This window comes from Hyperolius riggenbachi, chromosome 6, assembly GCF_040937935.1.
Source record: "Hyperolius riggenbachi isolate aHypRig1 chromosome 6, aHypRig1.pri, whole genome shotgun sequence".
Classification (NCBI taxonomy): domain Eukaryota; kingdom Metazoa; phylum Chordata; class Amphibia; order Anura; family Hyperoliidae; genus Hyperolius; species Hyperolius riggenbachi.
Genome location: NC_090651.1, coordinates 59,158,901 through 59,173,484, shown reverse-complemented (window position 1 = coordinate 59,173,484; position 14,584 = coordinate 59,158,901). Strand labels below are relative to the sequence as shown.

The 14,584-nt window shown below is 42.0% G+C and overlaps 1 protein-coding gene across 15 annotated transcripts in view; it reads left to right on the top strand.

Annotated features, from left to right (window-relative positions):
• The window catches only part of NFIA (nuclear factor I A), a 678,234-nt gene that overhangs the window by 585,151 nt on the left and 78,499 nt on the right, over positions 1-14,584 (top strand). For 11 of the 15 annotated variants that reach the window (XM_068239372.1, XM_068239376.1, XM_068239384.1 and 8 more), the window contains one exon: positions 10,433-10,558. The exons of the other annotated variants lie outside the window; for them this stretch is intronic. In XM_068239372.1, the coding sequence (XP_068095473.1) occupies positions 10,433-10,558 (126 nt within the window). The remainder of the gene's footprint in view (positions 1-10,432; positions 10,559-14,584) is intronic. 15 annotated transcript variants of the gene reach the window in all.

Sequence of the window (14,584 nt, the reverse complement as noted above, 5' to 3'; positions counted from 1 at the left end):
CAAATGATCATTCATTTGAGGCAGTCAAAACTGAAAACTTATTTTTTTAACCAAACTAAGACTGTGGGATTCCAGGGAAGTCCTACTTAGTATCAGAAATATACATACATTACAACTGATTTTTTTTCCCACATAAAGTTTTAAGACCTATTCTGCTTAGTTACTCACAGTGCCTCTGTTGCAGTGCAGGAATGCTGGGACTTGTAGTCAGGCATATTTCCGTATGTGTACTCGATCCCCAGGGCTGGAGACTAGCGACGTGTTCTGCTGCTTTGGAGGAGAGGCCAATGGAGTGGTGCATTAGGAGCGTCACGGAGGTGGCATGTAGGGTTAGTGGCCACCTTTATTCTATGTAGTAGCAGACCTCTCTCCAGCCTGAGAATTCCTGTCACAAAGTTTCCACCTGGTGTGTTGGCTTTGTCTTGCTCCGCAATGCACGGTAGACATTTTGTCCTTGTCGAAGTATCTTTATACAATTCATAATCTAATTAGCAATGAGCTGTCTGCCTGTCGTTTCTGAGTCGACTTCTTTTTTTTGTCATTTGATGTATTGACTGTTTTCTGTGCTGTTCAGTCAGACAATAGCAGATTGCTGCCTTTGAAAAAGTTGAAAATTGAGTATAAAATCTATCTGAGGTAATCTGGGGTGACGCAGCGTGAGAGAGAATTCCACATAGATAATCAGCCTAGGCTTAACATCCCTGGCAGGGCGGGGCTTCATTCCATATACAGCCATATATAGCTATAAGAAGGGTTTCTGATGCTAAAACCAGGAAAATTACTGTAAAAAGGGTATCCTGTATAATAATGAGCCTCTGTCGCTGCGTCCAGAAGTTATGCAGCGTCCCTGTTCCCCTGTTGTTTTGTTACAACGGACAGCTGGAGGGACCAGGGAGCGAGGTGGGTGGGTGGGCAGTTGCGGGTGCGCGCGCATGCACAGTGACTGGTGGGGGCGGTAAAAAAAAAAAGACCTAGAGCCCGTTTTTAAATGGGCTTGGGTCTACTAGTCTTGTATAATTTACCATAAATAATAATAATAATAATCCGAACATTTATATAGCGCTTTTCTCCTGTCGGACTCAAAGCGCTCAAGAGCTGCAGCCACTAAGGGCGCGCTCAAGAGGCCACCCTGCAGTGTTAGGGAGTCTTGCCTTGAACTCCTTCCTGAATAAATTACAGTGTCTCTTTAAAAAAAATCTAGAAGCCTAAAGCTAGGCCTACACTAGTCAAATGTTGTAGACAATCATCATTTACTTGCCATTGATGATTTTCCTGCTGTGTGCCCCGCTTGATAGAATATCAGATCAGCTTCTGGTAGGAGGGGTAAGGAGAAGAGAGTGGCGTTAGGGGTTCACCGTTGTTTAAAGATCAGGAGTGTTGGAGTCTTAAACAACCTCGGGGTCACCTGCACACATACTGGATTCCTTGCAGAATTTAGTAGAGCTTTTGTACACTCGTTTAGTGACTACAGTTCTGATGCACAAAGCAGGGGTACATTTTACGGGCACTAACACCAGGGGAGCAGCGTTACACTGTTTGCACAGCATGGGTTACATCTGCTACCACTGCTGTGCCCATCATTGTAATCAGTAGCCAATACCCCCTTTCCCATGAGAAATCGTTAACTTTTCTCGAATAGATCATCAGGGGGCTCTGTGTGGCTGATATGGTGGTAAAACCCCTCCTTCAGTGTGGTGTGGTGTGATGTCATGACCATGGTCCTGACAGTTTGTGAACCTCGTTGCATTGTGGGAAATAACAGCTTTTTCCAGCTGCCAAGCAAAACACTATTTCCCTCTGTGCATTGAACTCTCAGTAACAAACATTCCATACACCTGGCAGAACTAAAGATGTCGCCACCTGTTATAAATTTTAGAATGTAAATCAGGGAGAGGAAAGATTTTACAATAGGCAAACACTGACTAAATAATCTATAACTGAATGTTGTAAACAATGAGCAATTTTACTAATTATCTTCACTATGGGCTTGCTATACACCAGCGGTTCTGGATGCTTGCCTGGATTACAGGGGCGAAAAGAGATCATTTGCATATTCAGTAGTGGTGCATTGTGGGTAACCACAAATGTTCACTTATAGCTGAATGATTGCAAGTTTCCTTCTGTTTTAAGAAGGCAAATTTCTCCAAGCATTGCTTTTTAGTAGGAGGGCTTTTCGGTCTCTTTTATCCCCCTATACATTCCTAGTGGTTTGGATCACACCGAGCTGCTTGGTAACTCTTTTACTTTAGAACCTCTTAATGAAACCAGTAGGTGTAAAAGCAACAGACGAAACAGTCATTTGTATCTCTTCATATGTTCCTAAATAAAAAGGTGCAAAAAATATATATATAAACAGTTATGAGTACTCTGTAGAAACTGTGTGAGTGCGTCAGGGGAATGACTATATTACAAGGAAGGAAAGGAGGGGTCAATAGGAATCTCATAGCTTCCTGTGCTGAGTAACAGGGAAGGTAATATCTGTTTTATGATTGTCCTAGGGCTGTGCTTTTTATTTATGAATACCCCTAATTGTTCGGGAATTTCCCTTGATTTGCCTGTATTGTGATTTTGCAAGGAGAGCTACAACAAGTCTTTGTAGTCCACTGAATGGATCATAGGAAAATATGAATAAAGCTTTGACGTCTGCCCAGCAATAGTTTTCCAAGATGACTTAATTAGGTTGTATGTGGACTTTATAAGACGCGCACTGCACAGATCTGCACCTTATATGACCCTGGGCTAGAGTGCGCCAACAGGGTTATGTGCATAGGCCCGCCCTCATTTGGTGATGTACTTCCTGCTGCACAGGAAGTACATCACCAGGATTCCAGTTGAGTCGCACCTTACATTCACACTTAATGCATCGCCATAGACATGCATTAGGCACGGATCATGCAGTAACGCACAGATTAATTTGGGTAAGCAGCGATTTAACCACTTCCATCGCAGCGCGTCACATCGCTTTAAGTATGAAAGCTTCCATAGACTTTCATTGACTTGGTGGCCTCTTGCGGTAAGAAAACTTACCGCAACACCATAGAGTGAAGGGCCCTCAAGGTTCCTGACAATTGCTGTTCTGCTGTCTATACAACAGTAGCTTTTATAATATTTATGCATTCAAAATAATATATGTATATTGTCTTATTCGGGATGACATATGTTTTCTTTGGGTAATTCTTTTTTTTCAAGAATTGTTTAATTTTAGTTTCACACTTCCTATTTTTCACATGACAAGTGCCACCGTTATAAACCGTTTCAAAACCTTTTTTGGGGCTTGTCCCGATTTAAATGATACCATATGTGACATATTTCAATACTAGTTGTGCATGTAGCGGACCATTATTTAAAGCCTGTGCGTCTGTAGCAATTGGATGCAATCGCTAGCGTGCGCAGTTTGGGGCCCCCCAGTACTGTACAGATGTAACAATAGGCAACAGCACAGTAATGCATCTATACAGCATTGTGTTCCCAAACTGTCGCCTTAGTGATATCATCCAATCGCTACGAGTGGCAGGACATTTATTACAAGTGTCAACAGATCTTAAAGTGACACAGAGATGAATAAAACCCCTTCTTTTTACTCACCCGGGGCTTCCTCCAGGCCCAGAAGCACAGATGCGACCCTCGCCGTCCTCCTGCGGTCCTCCGTTAAGCCACAATTTGCTCCGGGAAGCAGCTGTGTGATGTCAGCAGAGGGCCTTCTGCAAGCCCAGAAGGCCACAGCTGACATCACTTAGTCAGACTGAGCCGCTTACCGTGGTTTTGTTGCGGCTACACGGAGGATTCCGGGTGGACCTTCGGGAGACGCACGTGAGGACGACGAGGGACGCATCCATGCTTCTGGGGCTGGAGGAAGCCCCGGGTACATTAAAAAAGGGGGGTTTTATTCATCTCTGGGTCACTTTAAGGCAAGGGTTAAAACTTCTGTGCAGGAAAAAAAAAACAATTTTTGTTACTTTGATAAACTTTTAAAAAGTTTTAGATTTATTTTTTTATTTTGCCTGGGAGCATGTGTGCAGAGGTGGCAATTAGTGCAGGATGTGAGTCTCCCATCCAGGAACCTACAGGAGCACTAAACTGGATGTGAGACCTGCGTCAAACCACGGGTGGTTAAAACCCAACTCAAACAGAAATATTATTGTACTATGTACTAGTGTAGGGAAGTGTTCAACCTTTTTGGGGATATTACGTCTGTCTTTGTCCTAACTTGGGAGATAGTCCGTCATTTGTGCACAGAAAATGAAGAACTTGAAAAAACTTTTCCACTGTAGGGAAAAAAATGTGTTACCAGTATTTGTTTAAGCCTCTGTTGGAGAGATTTACCCACTTTCTCTCAGGACAGGGAATGACGCCAGTCCTCTAGATCCTAGGTTCTCATTGTGTGGTACGCGTACCCCAGGGGGTAATTCTGATGGTTCCAGGGGGGCTTGTTATAGTTAACCAAGAATAACAAATGTAGGGTTTTAGAAAATTATAAATCTTATTTAAATAACACTGAATTAGTATTTTAGCTGATTAAAAACAATCGCAAATGCTTGGAAATTGTTTAGAACCAATTATCATGTATTACGATTAAATATATATTTGTCAAGGGGTACTCGTGATAATGTTTACTATGCTAGGGGGTACTTGGTGAGTACAGGGCTTTAAAAGGGGTACATACCAATAAAATGTTGAGAAACACTGCTCTACATGACACATTTTATTCCTGAAGTTGAACTTTAACACGTTTTCTTACTAAGTCAGTGTTGAACTTTTAAGGGGGGGGAGAAAAAACACTACTGTAACCTCTTTTGCTACTTCATAGAAAGTGTTTTTTTTAAAAAAAATGTATCCAGTGTGTAGCCGCGTAAGATAGCGTTATCGTCTGTGTTTTGGATGTTTTAATATGGCAATGGTCTTTTTTTATTGTTGAATCTTGGTGTTCTGCCTGAGGATAGGCAGGAGGTTTGCGAAGTGTTGACTTTGTGGACTCCCGCTGGGGAAACTCCACTGCGAATCAGAATTGACTTCTGCCAACAAGGAAGACCTCTGACTTTGTCCATGGCGCTTGCATTGCTGCTGTTCACATTTAAAATAAATAATTATAAATAAATAAAAGATTGTGCATGCCTTGGAATGATGGAAAATGGCTGTGTCATATCACACAATGTCACCAATCTCTGATGACCACTTAATGTTTTTCTCAGTTTACCAAAATAGGTCTGTGTTGTACACATAAGTTCTAGGGAAGATAGTCTTTTATAAACTGGGATCCTGATTTCTTTGTGCCAAAACCTGGATGCCTCGTCATCTGGCAGGGAACCACAGATCCCAGCATAACCTGCTGCTTGCCAACCGTACACTATTTTACTAGCCAGAAATGATCTAAAACCAAACAGAAGCTGGCTTTCATTCATGGCATGGCCCCTGCTGTCGTGCAATGGCTTCTCACTCAGCCATCTATATTAAGACATATTCTATTTAATAAACATTTGAAGTGAGAGGAACATGGACTCTTCCATGGCCAGCATTGTTTAGAAAATGCTACTAGACTGGTTGTTGTGTTGATCCTTCACCTCTGATATCCTCGGAGTCAGCTTTAGCTACGTGCACACATTCAATAATTGTCACCCCTGAAAAATTGTTCTTGGGTTGCCTATTCTTTCCTATGGCGCAAGAACTGCAACAGAACAACAGTTCGGTTGTTAGTAATCTGACTTGACGGGTCACGAACAATGTCACTCATCCGGCAAAATTATCCTTCTTTTTTTAAAAAGTTTTTCCAGACCAAAAACAAACCTAGTGTGTGCGCGTATGGCCTTGACTCAGAGCGAGGATGCTGATCAGGTGATCTGCAGGCCTGCTACAGTTATGTGACTCTAAACATCAGATGACAGCCAAGTAGTTGGTGTTTTTGAAAATCATTAAAGATGGTAGCCTCAATACTCCTCTCACTTCAATTTTAGTAACTTGCAGAGAGAGGTATATAGAGGCTGCCATATTTATTGTCTTTTAAACAATACCAGTTGCCTGGCAATGCTGCTAATATTTTTGGCTGCAGTAGTGAATCCCACACCTGAAACAGGTGCATGCTTGTTCAGGGGCTATGGCTCAAAATATTAGAGGCAGAGGGTCAGCACAGCAGGACTGCCAGGTAACTGGTATTTTTTAAAATTAATAAATGTCAGCCTCCCTATACCTCTCACTTCAGGTGTCCTTTAAATTGATCAGTGGGTGGTTTGGAGTGAAAGAAGGACTCAAAAAATAATTCCGTGAATCAAAAGAGAGGAGAAAAGCATTACATGTGGCATCAGCAGAAATGTTTGATATTTGCTGCTGTGTTTGGAATCATACGAATGTCAGAATGTTTATTTGCATGCTCGATGTGCCTCTTCACCGTACTAACTCTTTATAAAACCTTTTTATTGCACCATTCTTACTAACCGGAGCTCCCTCCTGCCAATGCAGCATGCCAGATTGCACCATGATTTCCGAATGTGATTAATTGCTCTGCCTTCACTAACACGACTGTCTCTCTTCCCACTTCCGGTCATTCTACTGAGCCGTCTACTTGTGTCTGTTGATTGTCAGTTCCTATAGACTTATCATACATGCACACTTCTAAATATACCACTGATAAGCCAGAGAGGAGACAGGCAAACGTTGGTTTCCTGTGTTGGAAGTCTTTACATTGTGTAGAATCACACAGTTCCCTTTGCCTTACTTAAATAAGTTGCGGACATGCAGGACATATAGGGATGCATTCATTATTCCAAGGACAGTTCCACCCAAAACTGAGATTTCACAGTTAGACTAAAGCAATCACTTGCTTATTATATCTACTAATGTCAACCTGAGGTGTCATAAACCTACTTAGCTGAAAATATTCCCATTACAGGTATGCCTTTGTCAGGTTTGTCCAGAGTAGGGCTGGTCAATGAGATGCAAATAGTTTCGAGTTGATAGAGCATTATGCAAATTTTTTATATGCAGCTTGAATAGGAACCAATCAAATCCTGCTGAGGTAAAATTTAAGTGGTCCACTTTCAAGCTGCATGAAGTTGCATAAAAAATGCATAGTCCTGCATCACCTTGAGATTTTTTGCATCTCGTTGACTATCCCTAGTCCAGACCTTGACAACGAGCATAATGCCCCTGTACTAATGAAAGGGAAAAACATATTGGCCCTTATTAAATTTACTTTTTCCTAAGTGATATTTTACACCTTATCAATAAAATGCCCTTTAAGCCACCAGAGAGCAAGAAAATACTTTTTTGACAGTACCTTTTCACCTACTTTTTGGTCACTTTTTCAATTGCAGTGTGCTTAAGAGTTATGTGCCATTTAGATTCACAAGTCGTAAGATTTCTGCTCTGTCAAATATGTCTCAAACTTAAAGGGAAGGGCCAAGCAAAATAAAAAAAATGAGTTTCACTTACCTTGGGCTTCTACCAGCCCCATGCAGCCATCCTGTGCCCTCGTAGTCACTCACTGCTGCTCCAGTCCCCCGCTGGCAGCTTGCCTACCTCGGAGGTCGGCGGGCCGCATTGCGTACATTTTTACGCATTCCCGCTAATGCAGGAACATTAAGGCTGCTTAGCTCCCCCAACGCACAGCAATGTAACACAAGTGGGCTGTTCACACAGCCCACGTTGCATTACATGTAACGCTACACGTTCTCCGCAAAGTGCAGCATGCTACGGCGTTGGAGCGGCTATAGCCGCGTTAGACTGTTTGCACATGCGCAGTGGGGGGGGGGGAGAGCCAGCTACAGTAGCCGCGCACATGGCTACTTAATATTCACTGCACTGGCGGGCGCTGATTGGCCGGCGGGACCACGTGATGCGGAGTGTCTCGCTCCGCATCACGTGGTCCCGCTGGCCAATCAGCGCCACTCTGGGAGACATTATAGGAATCGAGCCGCCTAACGCGGCTCACTCTACCGTCGGCTCTTGCAGCACCATACGGTGTTAGGTGCACGTTATGCGACCTTAACGTGGCACCTAACGCAACGTCTTGGTGTGCAAGAAGCCTAACACATACATTTTTACGCATTAGTGGTTCAATGCATACATTTTTACGCATTGCACCACTAACGCGTAAAAATGTATGTGTTAATGTTCCTGCACTAGCGGGAATGCGTAAAAATGTACGCAATGCGGCCTGCCGGCCTCCGAGGTCGGCAAGCTGCCAGCGGGGGACTGGAGCAGCAGTGAGTGACTACGAGGGCACAGGATGGCTGCATGGGGCTGGTAGAAGCCCCAGATAAGTGAAACTCATTTTTTTATTTTGCTTGGACCATCCCTTTAAGGTCAACAGTTGGCCTTGTTTTGCAGACTCAATCGCATCCTTATACACAGCACTGCTCCACACAGATTATAGTGCCCGCTCCAGACTTCTGGTGACCTACGGTACATGTATCCAGAGTTTCTCTAACTGATGCAAGTACTTACTCAGCAGAGAAGTAGACCCAATTCCTAGCCCTCCGACCTTCCCCTCTCCCCACAGAGCTTGCAAATTAAAACTCCATAATTTTTCAGTCCAGTCTGAGTTTTAGGAACCTATGGGTACTCAACTTGATTCTGGTTTCTTCTTCAGCCTCTACCACATAAACACGCCCTTAAAAAATTACACATTGTCACTGGCAAGCCAGATAATTTATTCTAGGTTATGGGAAATCCATCCCTAATCTCTATCAGTTGTAGGAAAAATTGTCACTGGTGTTTCCAAGGAGACATTGGGTACCATCGTTGGATGCAGCATGATTTTTATTCATACAATGAAATGCCCCCATTTGAGTGGCGCTGGCCTTTACTCTGTAGTCTAATTTTCATAAACCCTCTGCAGTTTAGGTTTCTCAAACACAAATAAAGATGTCCTCATCATTTACCTGGCAAGAGAAACAAAAGGAACAATTAGGCAAGAACAACTGTCTTTTCTGTAAAGGAAAAAAAATAATTTCCCTGCCCCCTGTTGCCCCACAAAACAGATATAAACTAGATAGAATACATTAAAAAAAATAGTATAGATGCAACATTAAATGTATGTATGGAATACATACTTACATTAAAAAAATTGGTATATTTGCCTCCAAATCAGAACTGGAATTTTTGGTGGTACTGTGAAACCAGGTGGACTCCAGATTCTTCATGAGAACGGTTGATCTGGTATAGCCACACTAGTCCTCTGGCACATTCTTGGAGGGTGAGTGAAAAGGGATAAAGTCCCAAAATCCGTGCTCCTAGACACTGTGGGAGGGAGCCAGATAGTCCCCTTAGTGGGTCAACCTTGACTGCCAATTTTCAGTTTAAGTTTCATGTACTTGTACGGACCCTTATATTGATAATTCTTGGTTTATTTCGGAATGGGGCATTAAATGCCAAATTCAACCCTGCATTCTTCCTCAAAGGAGAGGCATCCTTTAAGTACTAGTATCATTAAGTACTAATATCATTTGGCCCTATTTGTTCCTGATGGCTAAAACACTCTCTAATCTCTCATGGTCCTTTAACTGCTCAACATACATAGCTGTATTTCTTGAAATATATTAGAACAGAGTGTTCCTTGTGAGCCTTAGTGACTAGTTACATGCTTGCTTCTAGATGTCTGACTTGCTAATGCAAATACTTGTGTGGTCTAAGTATTGACCACCACATCCTAGAAAAAGTAGATAAGTTAAAAAAAAAATGCACGTAGTGGAGGCAAACACAATTTTGAAAATTCCAGTCGTAATTTGCTGGAATCTCACAATTACTGTAATCACATGTCCCTTCAGAGTAGGAAGGTCCTTCATTAAATGCACAGTAAAACCACCATCACTCTTCTCTTTGCTACTCTCTGAATGTTACCTTACCATAAAAACTGACAATTAACCTTCTGCTAATGTACAAATTAACTTTGCTTCTGATATCTTGTTGTCTTTCTTCCCTTTGCTCCCTCAAAGGCTTGTTTAGCGATACTCAACCTTTGCTATCTCAAAGCCTGTTCCTTACCTGGAAACATAGGCTTCTGGTCTTCAAGAGTTTACAAACTTCAAAAACGTAAATACATATTCATAGGCTAGACGCAATGTTTATCATCATATTTTAATGACCGCGAAATAGAAAAACACTATCTGAACATTGCCCCAGGTAAAATACGGAACCTTCAGAACTTAACCTTCATCTTTGGTTTCTACTTTGCTTACACCACCCTGCAGGCTGGTCAGTCCGAAGATCCCTGACAGATGATATGAAATTAGACAGATCAGCAAGAGTTTAGAGACCAACGATGGCCAACTTGAGCTCTCCACCTTGGAAGGGCACAAGTCAATCATACTTGCCGAGGGTGTTACTTAGGGAGTTGAGTATCGCTAAACGAATCTTGCTTTGGCAGCCACGTTCACAATGCATAGGCTGTGGTTCCATGACTTAGCATTATTAAATTGCACTTATCAATCATTCTTGCCAGGAATGCCATCGCCTACCTTAAAGAAGTCAGAGAAGTCTGGTTTCAGCAGTCCTTCTCCTTCGCAGACCTCTTCCCTCGGAACGGCATTTACACAGCATCATCGACCTGTCATTACAGGACCCAGAGGTGAGGCCTTAGCCGAGGAGCCCCCCCCTCCCCTCAATTATTCTGATAAGACGTACGCTGTTTTAGCGTCCTCTTTCATAGATGACATAGGTCACAATACAATAAGTTGTTGTTGTTTTAAACATGATTCTTTCTGCCAAACAGTCCTCATTTTGTTTTTGACCTTACAGCAAACAGATATATGGGTAAGCACCAACTTACGTTCTACACCCTTATTGTACTAAGTTCCGTTTTCAAAGAGAAATCATGATTTGCCATAACAGATGTCTTATTCCATTCCATTGTTTAAGTTTGTGGTTGTTTAGCTGTGTGCCTTTTTACATTTGTTTGTTGTTCTGAACATTTATTGAAATATCATTGCATATAAAGAACATTTGTAATAATTCATCGTATTCTAAGTATTGGATCGAGAATGGACTGTGTAAATTCCAGACTGTACAACATGTACATAATGTAAGAACAGCTGGTGTGATAGAAAGCAGACCACAGGCGTCTGGAACTTTAATTGCATGGTTTTGCTGTATCTAAGCTGTCAAAGTTAGTGGTAGATTGTTAGAAAATATTGTTGCAAGGGTGTGTATGTGTGTCCTTGAACTCCAGCTCTTAAAAGTAGAATTTAAAGAAGAAAAAAAAAAATAATTTCAGACTAGGCATTTAGCTTACCTTAAAGAGGAACTTTAACCCAAGGTTGAACTGCAGTCAGTAGCCGATGCCCCCTTTACCACAAGAAATCTGTTATTGAATAGATCAGGAGTCTGTGTGGCTGTCATGAAACCCCTCCCACAGAGTGATGTCAGAGCCATGGCCCTGACAGTTTCCTGTCTGTGAACCTCGTTGCATTGTGGTAAATAATGGCTGCTCCAACCACCAAACAAGCAGTATCTCCATCTGTGGTTATATATGTATAAAAAAAAAACTTTTAGCCTACCACATTGTTAGTGGGTGTGTTATTGATAATGGCAGTTGGTGCTGTTTGTTGTTTTCATGTCTGACAGTAGTAAAGATGACCTGCAGACTGTGGCTCAAACCTCACTTTTATTTTATTTTTAATTCTTGATTTGCAATGTTTTGATTTGTTCAACACCCCCCCCCCCCCCAACAACTTTCTTTCAGTTCCTATTTCAAATTTTGAAGCAATTTTTTATATCAATAAGGGGTCTCTTATGTTAAGAGAAATCATGGTTGGCCATACTTGGAAAAATAGTTAGCAGAGCTGCAACTAAAGTAACTGGATAATGATCAACGCCTTATAGTAGGATAATGAGCTTTTCCTTCTACTTTACCAGTTCCAAGGAGGGGGGGGGGGGAACCATAGCTACAAGGGCTTCTGTAGAGGTGATTGCATGATTGTTGTGCTCTGTAGGGGAACGCTGAGATTAGTGCACTAAGAGGACTCCAACATCGTGGTCATATTTTTAGTAAATGTTACAACTTAGTAAACAGATCTTGAATGTGGCCTGTGTCTGCACAGAAATATTGATCTGTAGAGCTAGTATTTGGGGGTGCTTTTCTCTTTGGATGAACTCCTTATGTATTTTTCCATGGTAAAGGTGATGTAAAATTATATTTTATTTTTGTTTTGCTAAAAACGTTCAGCACTAAAACTGGTAAATGAAATATCACAAACGAACGTGTTTGGAGGCTGACTTATTGGTCTGACTAACAACTTCAAGAAACATCTTGTGGTACCGCTGTCTGCTTTTCTAACACAAAGATGCCTTCATGAAGAGCAATAGGGGATAACCATATCTCAGCAAATGGAGGGACATGCAAGGCAATCTGTGTCACCCCCTCCCGAGCACTGTGATTAGAGTGCAGGAGATTTGGGCGCAGCTGGCGCCACCATAGGCCGTAATAGGAATTACAGCTATAGCGGCGCACAGTCAGTAACTTCGGTGCCATCTGAAGACGGAGCTAAAGTTGCTTCTAAAACACTGTAATTCGCCTTCCAGCAATAGCTGGAAGCCAAATTAAATTATTTTTCACTAGCCACGTGGACCTAGAGGGGGAATAGTAATTAACGCCGCCGGGACTTGTGCAGCAGCAGGATAAGCAATGCAGTCTGTATCCTGCGCCCAAGTCTCTCGGCGGCCAATTCATATGTATACAATCTGTGTCACACCCCCCAACATACAAATATTCTATAGACATGAGAAGGGTGAAGAACCTGCAGGATTCACCCCCACTGTGGGAACTACTATGGCATTGAACAAGGATTACACTACAAGGAACACTAGAATGCTGAAATACATCATCGCACTCACATATTCTATAGTCTGGAAGAGGGGAGAACATGTGGGATACAACCCACTGCTGGAACGTGCAGCAGCATTCACCAAGGATTACAGTGCAGGGGACACTGGGAAGCTGTATGACACCACAGGGGTACTGCAAAAGCTGGAATTTCCTGTGCTGTGCACTGCAGACTGCCTCAAAAACATTTCATAGACCTCTTTGGGGTGCGAAGGCTCTGGCCCCATGAGGACCAGATTTAGACTGTAATCACTGTGATTGGCTTCTCTCCAGAGCACGGAGCTCAGCTCTTATTGGACAGCTGATTGCAGTGGTGACAGGAGACTGAAAGCTACGCCATGGCAGAGCTAAGAAGCTGGGTACGGTTTATATGGAGGTTGCATTATTGCTTCCTGTACAGTAGTGGGCACCCCAGACCTCTGCCTAGATAGCCTGTGCCTGGACACTGCCCTGTGTGTTGTTTTTTTAGTCTGTGTTGCAAGACTTCAGGTCAGCAGTGCAATATTAATGCTCCTGGTAAAATATTCTAAAACCATTTACATTTTTTTGTGTTAAATACAATAAGTAAATAAAACAGATATGCTAAAAACTCTGCCCCTTCCTATTAAAGCAGAACTGAACTTAAAACTTCCTCTCTGCTCTAAAAGATGAGCAACAGCATAATAACCTTTAAATAAAAAACATTTATTTGTAACACCTGATACAAATCCTACAATAAATCTGCAGTGTCTACTTCCTGCTTTCATGGACGCAGACATAGGGTTAACAGCCTGTGTTTAGAAATTAGCTGCTCTGCCGAGGCAGTCAGCTGAAACAGCTGAGAGAGCAAATTACATTTGTGATCAGTCACAGAGGAGGAGGGAATTAGACAGTTTAAACTCTATAAATACATACAGGTATAAATTATCTGTTTTCCTTCTGTCCTGTGCAAGAGTTCAGGTCCACTTTAAGATCATCAAACAATAACGGCCCTTATCAAGGAGCATCATTGCAGTAGTTTTATTTCATTTGTGTTTTGCAAATGCATTTTCTTTGGTACAAAAAACTTTATGTAATGTTTTACCAAACCAGAGATTCAGTCAGGTGGCAACAAATGCTGCTCTTGTCGCTGGTCACATGTTTAAAATCTTACCAATGAGCTGCTGTTGTCTTTTATTTCAGCAAAGACTGCTTTTGTGCATGTGACCTTCCTTCTTGTTCTATCGGTATTTTTTATCAAAACCGGAGTTCCTCTATTTGAAAGTTTTACTGAACTTTTGAACACATTTTTATTAATATTCATTATGTCTTCTTAGAACACATGGTACATACTATATTTAGTTGCCCTGTTCCTCCATACATTAAAAATATATGAGGATTTTATGCATATCTGTAAAGGATAAGGGAGGGGGGAATTTTTCCGCAGTAAACAAAAACTAGAACATGCTAATGCTGGCCATGGCAACCAGCCAGAAACCACACCATAAAATAGATGCCAGTTGCAACCTGCATAGTATGTTGTGGAAAGTAGTTATGTTTCTAAGTCTATGGACTTTGCTGTTGTTCTTGTGATGTTAGTTAGATACATCCCAGCTCATCCAGTACACAACCAGAACCCCAAGGTTTCAGAGTGTAAGGTGGAAATACTTGAGTTGGGAGGATGATACCTGGTCATGACCAAGACTAGACTTATTATTGTACCACCTACAGACTACCTTTGTATAAGATCCACCTTCATCTGCAGCCATGTCCCCTCCATTGCATGTGTAGCCCTCCTCTACCATGTGTAACATC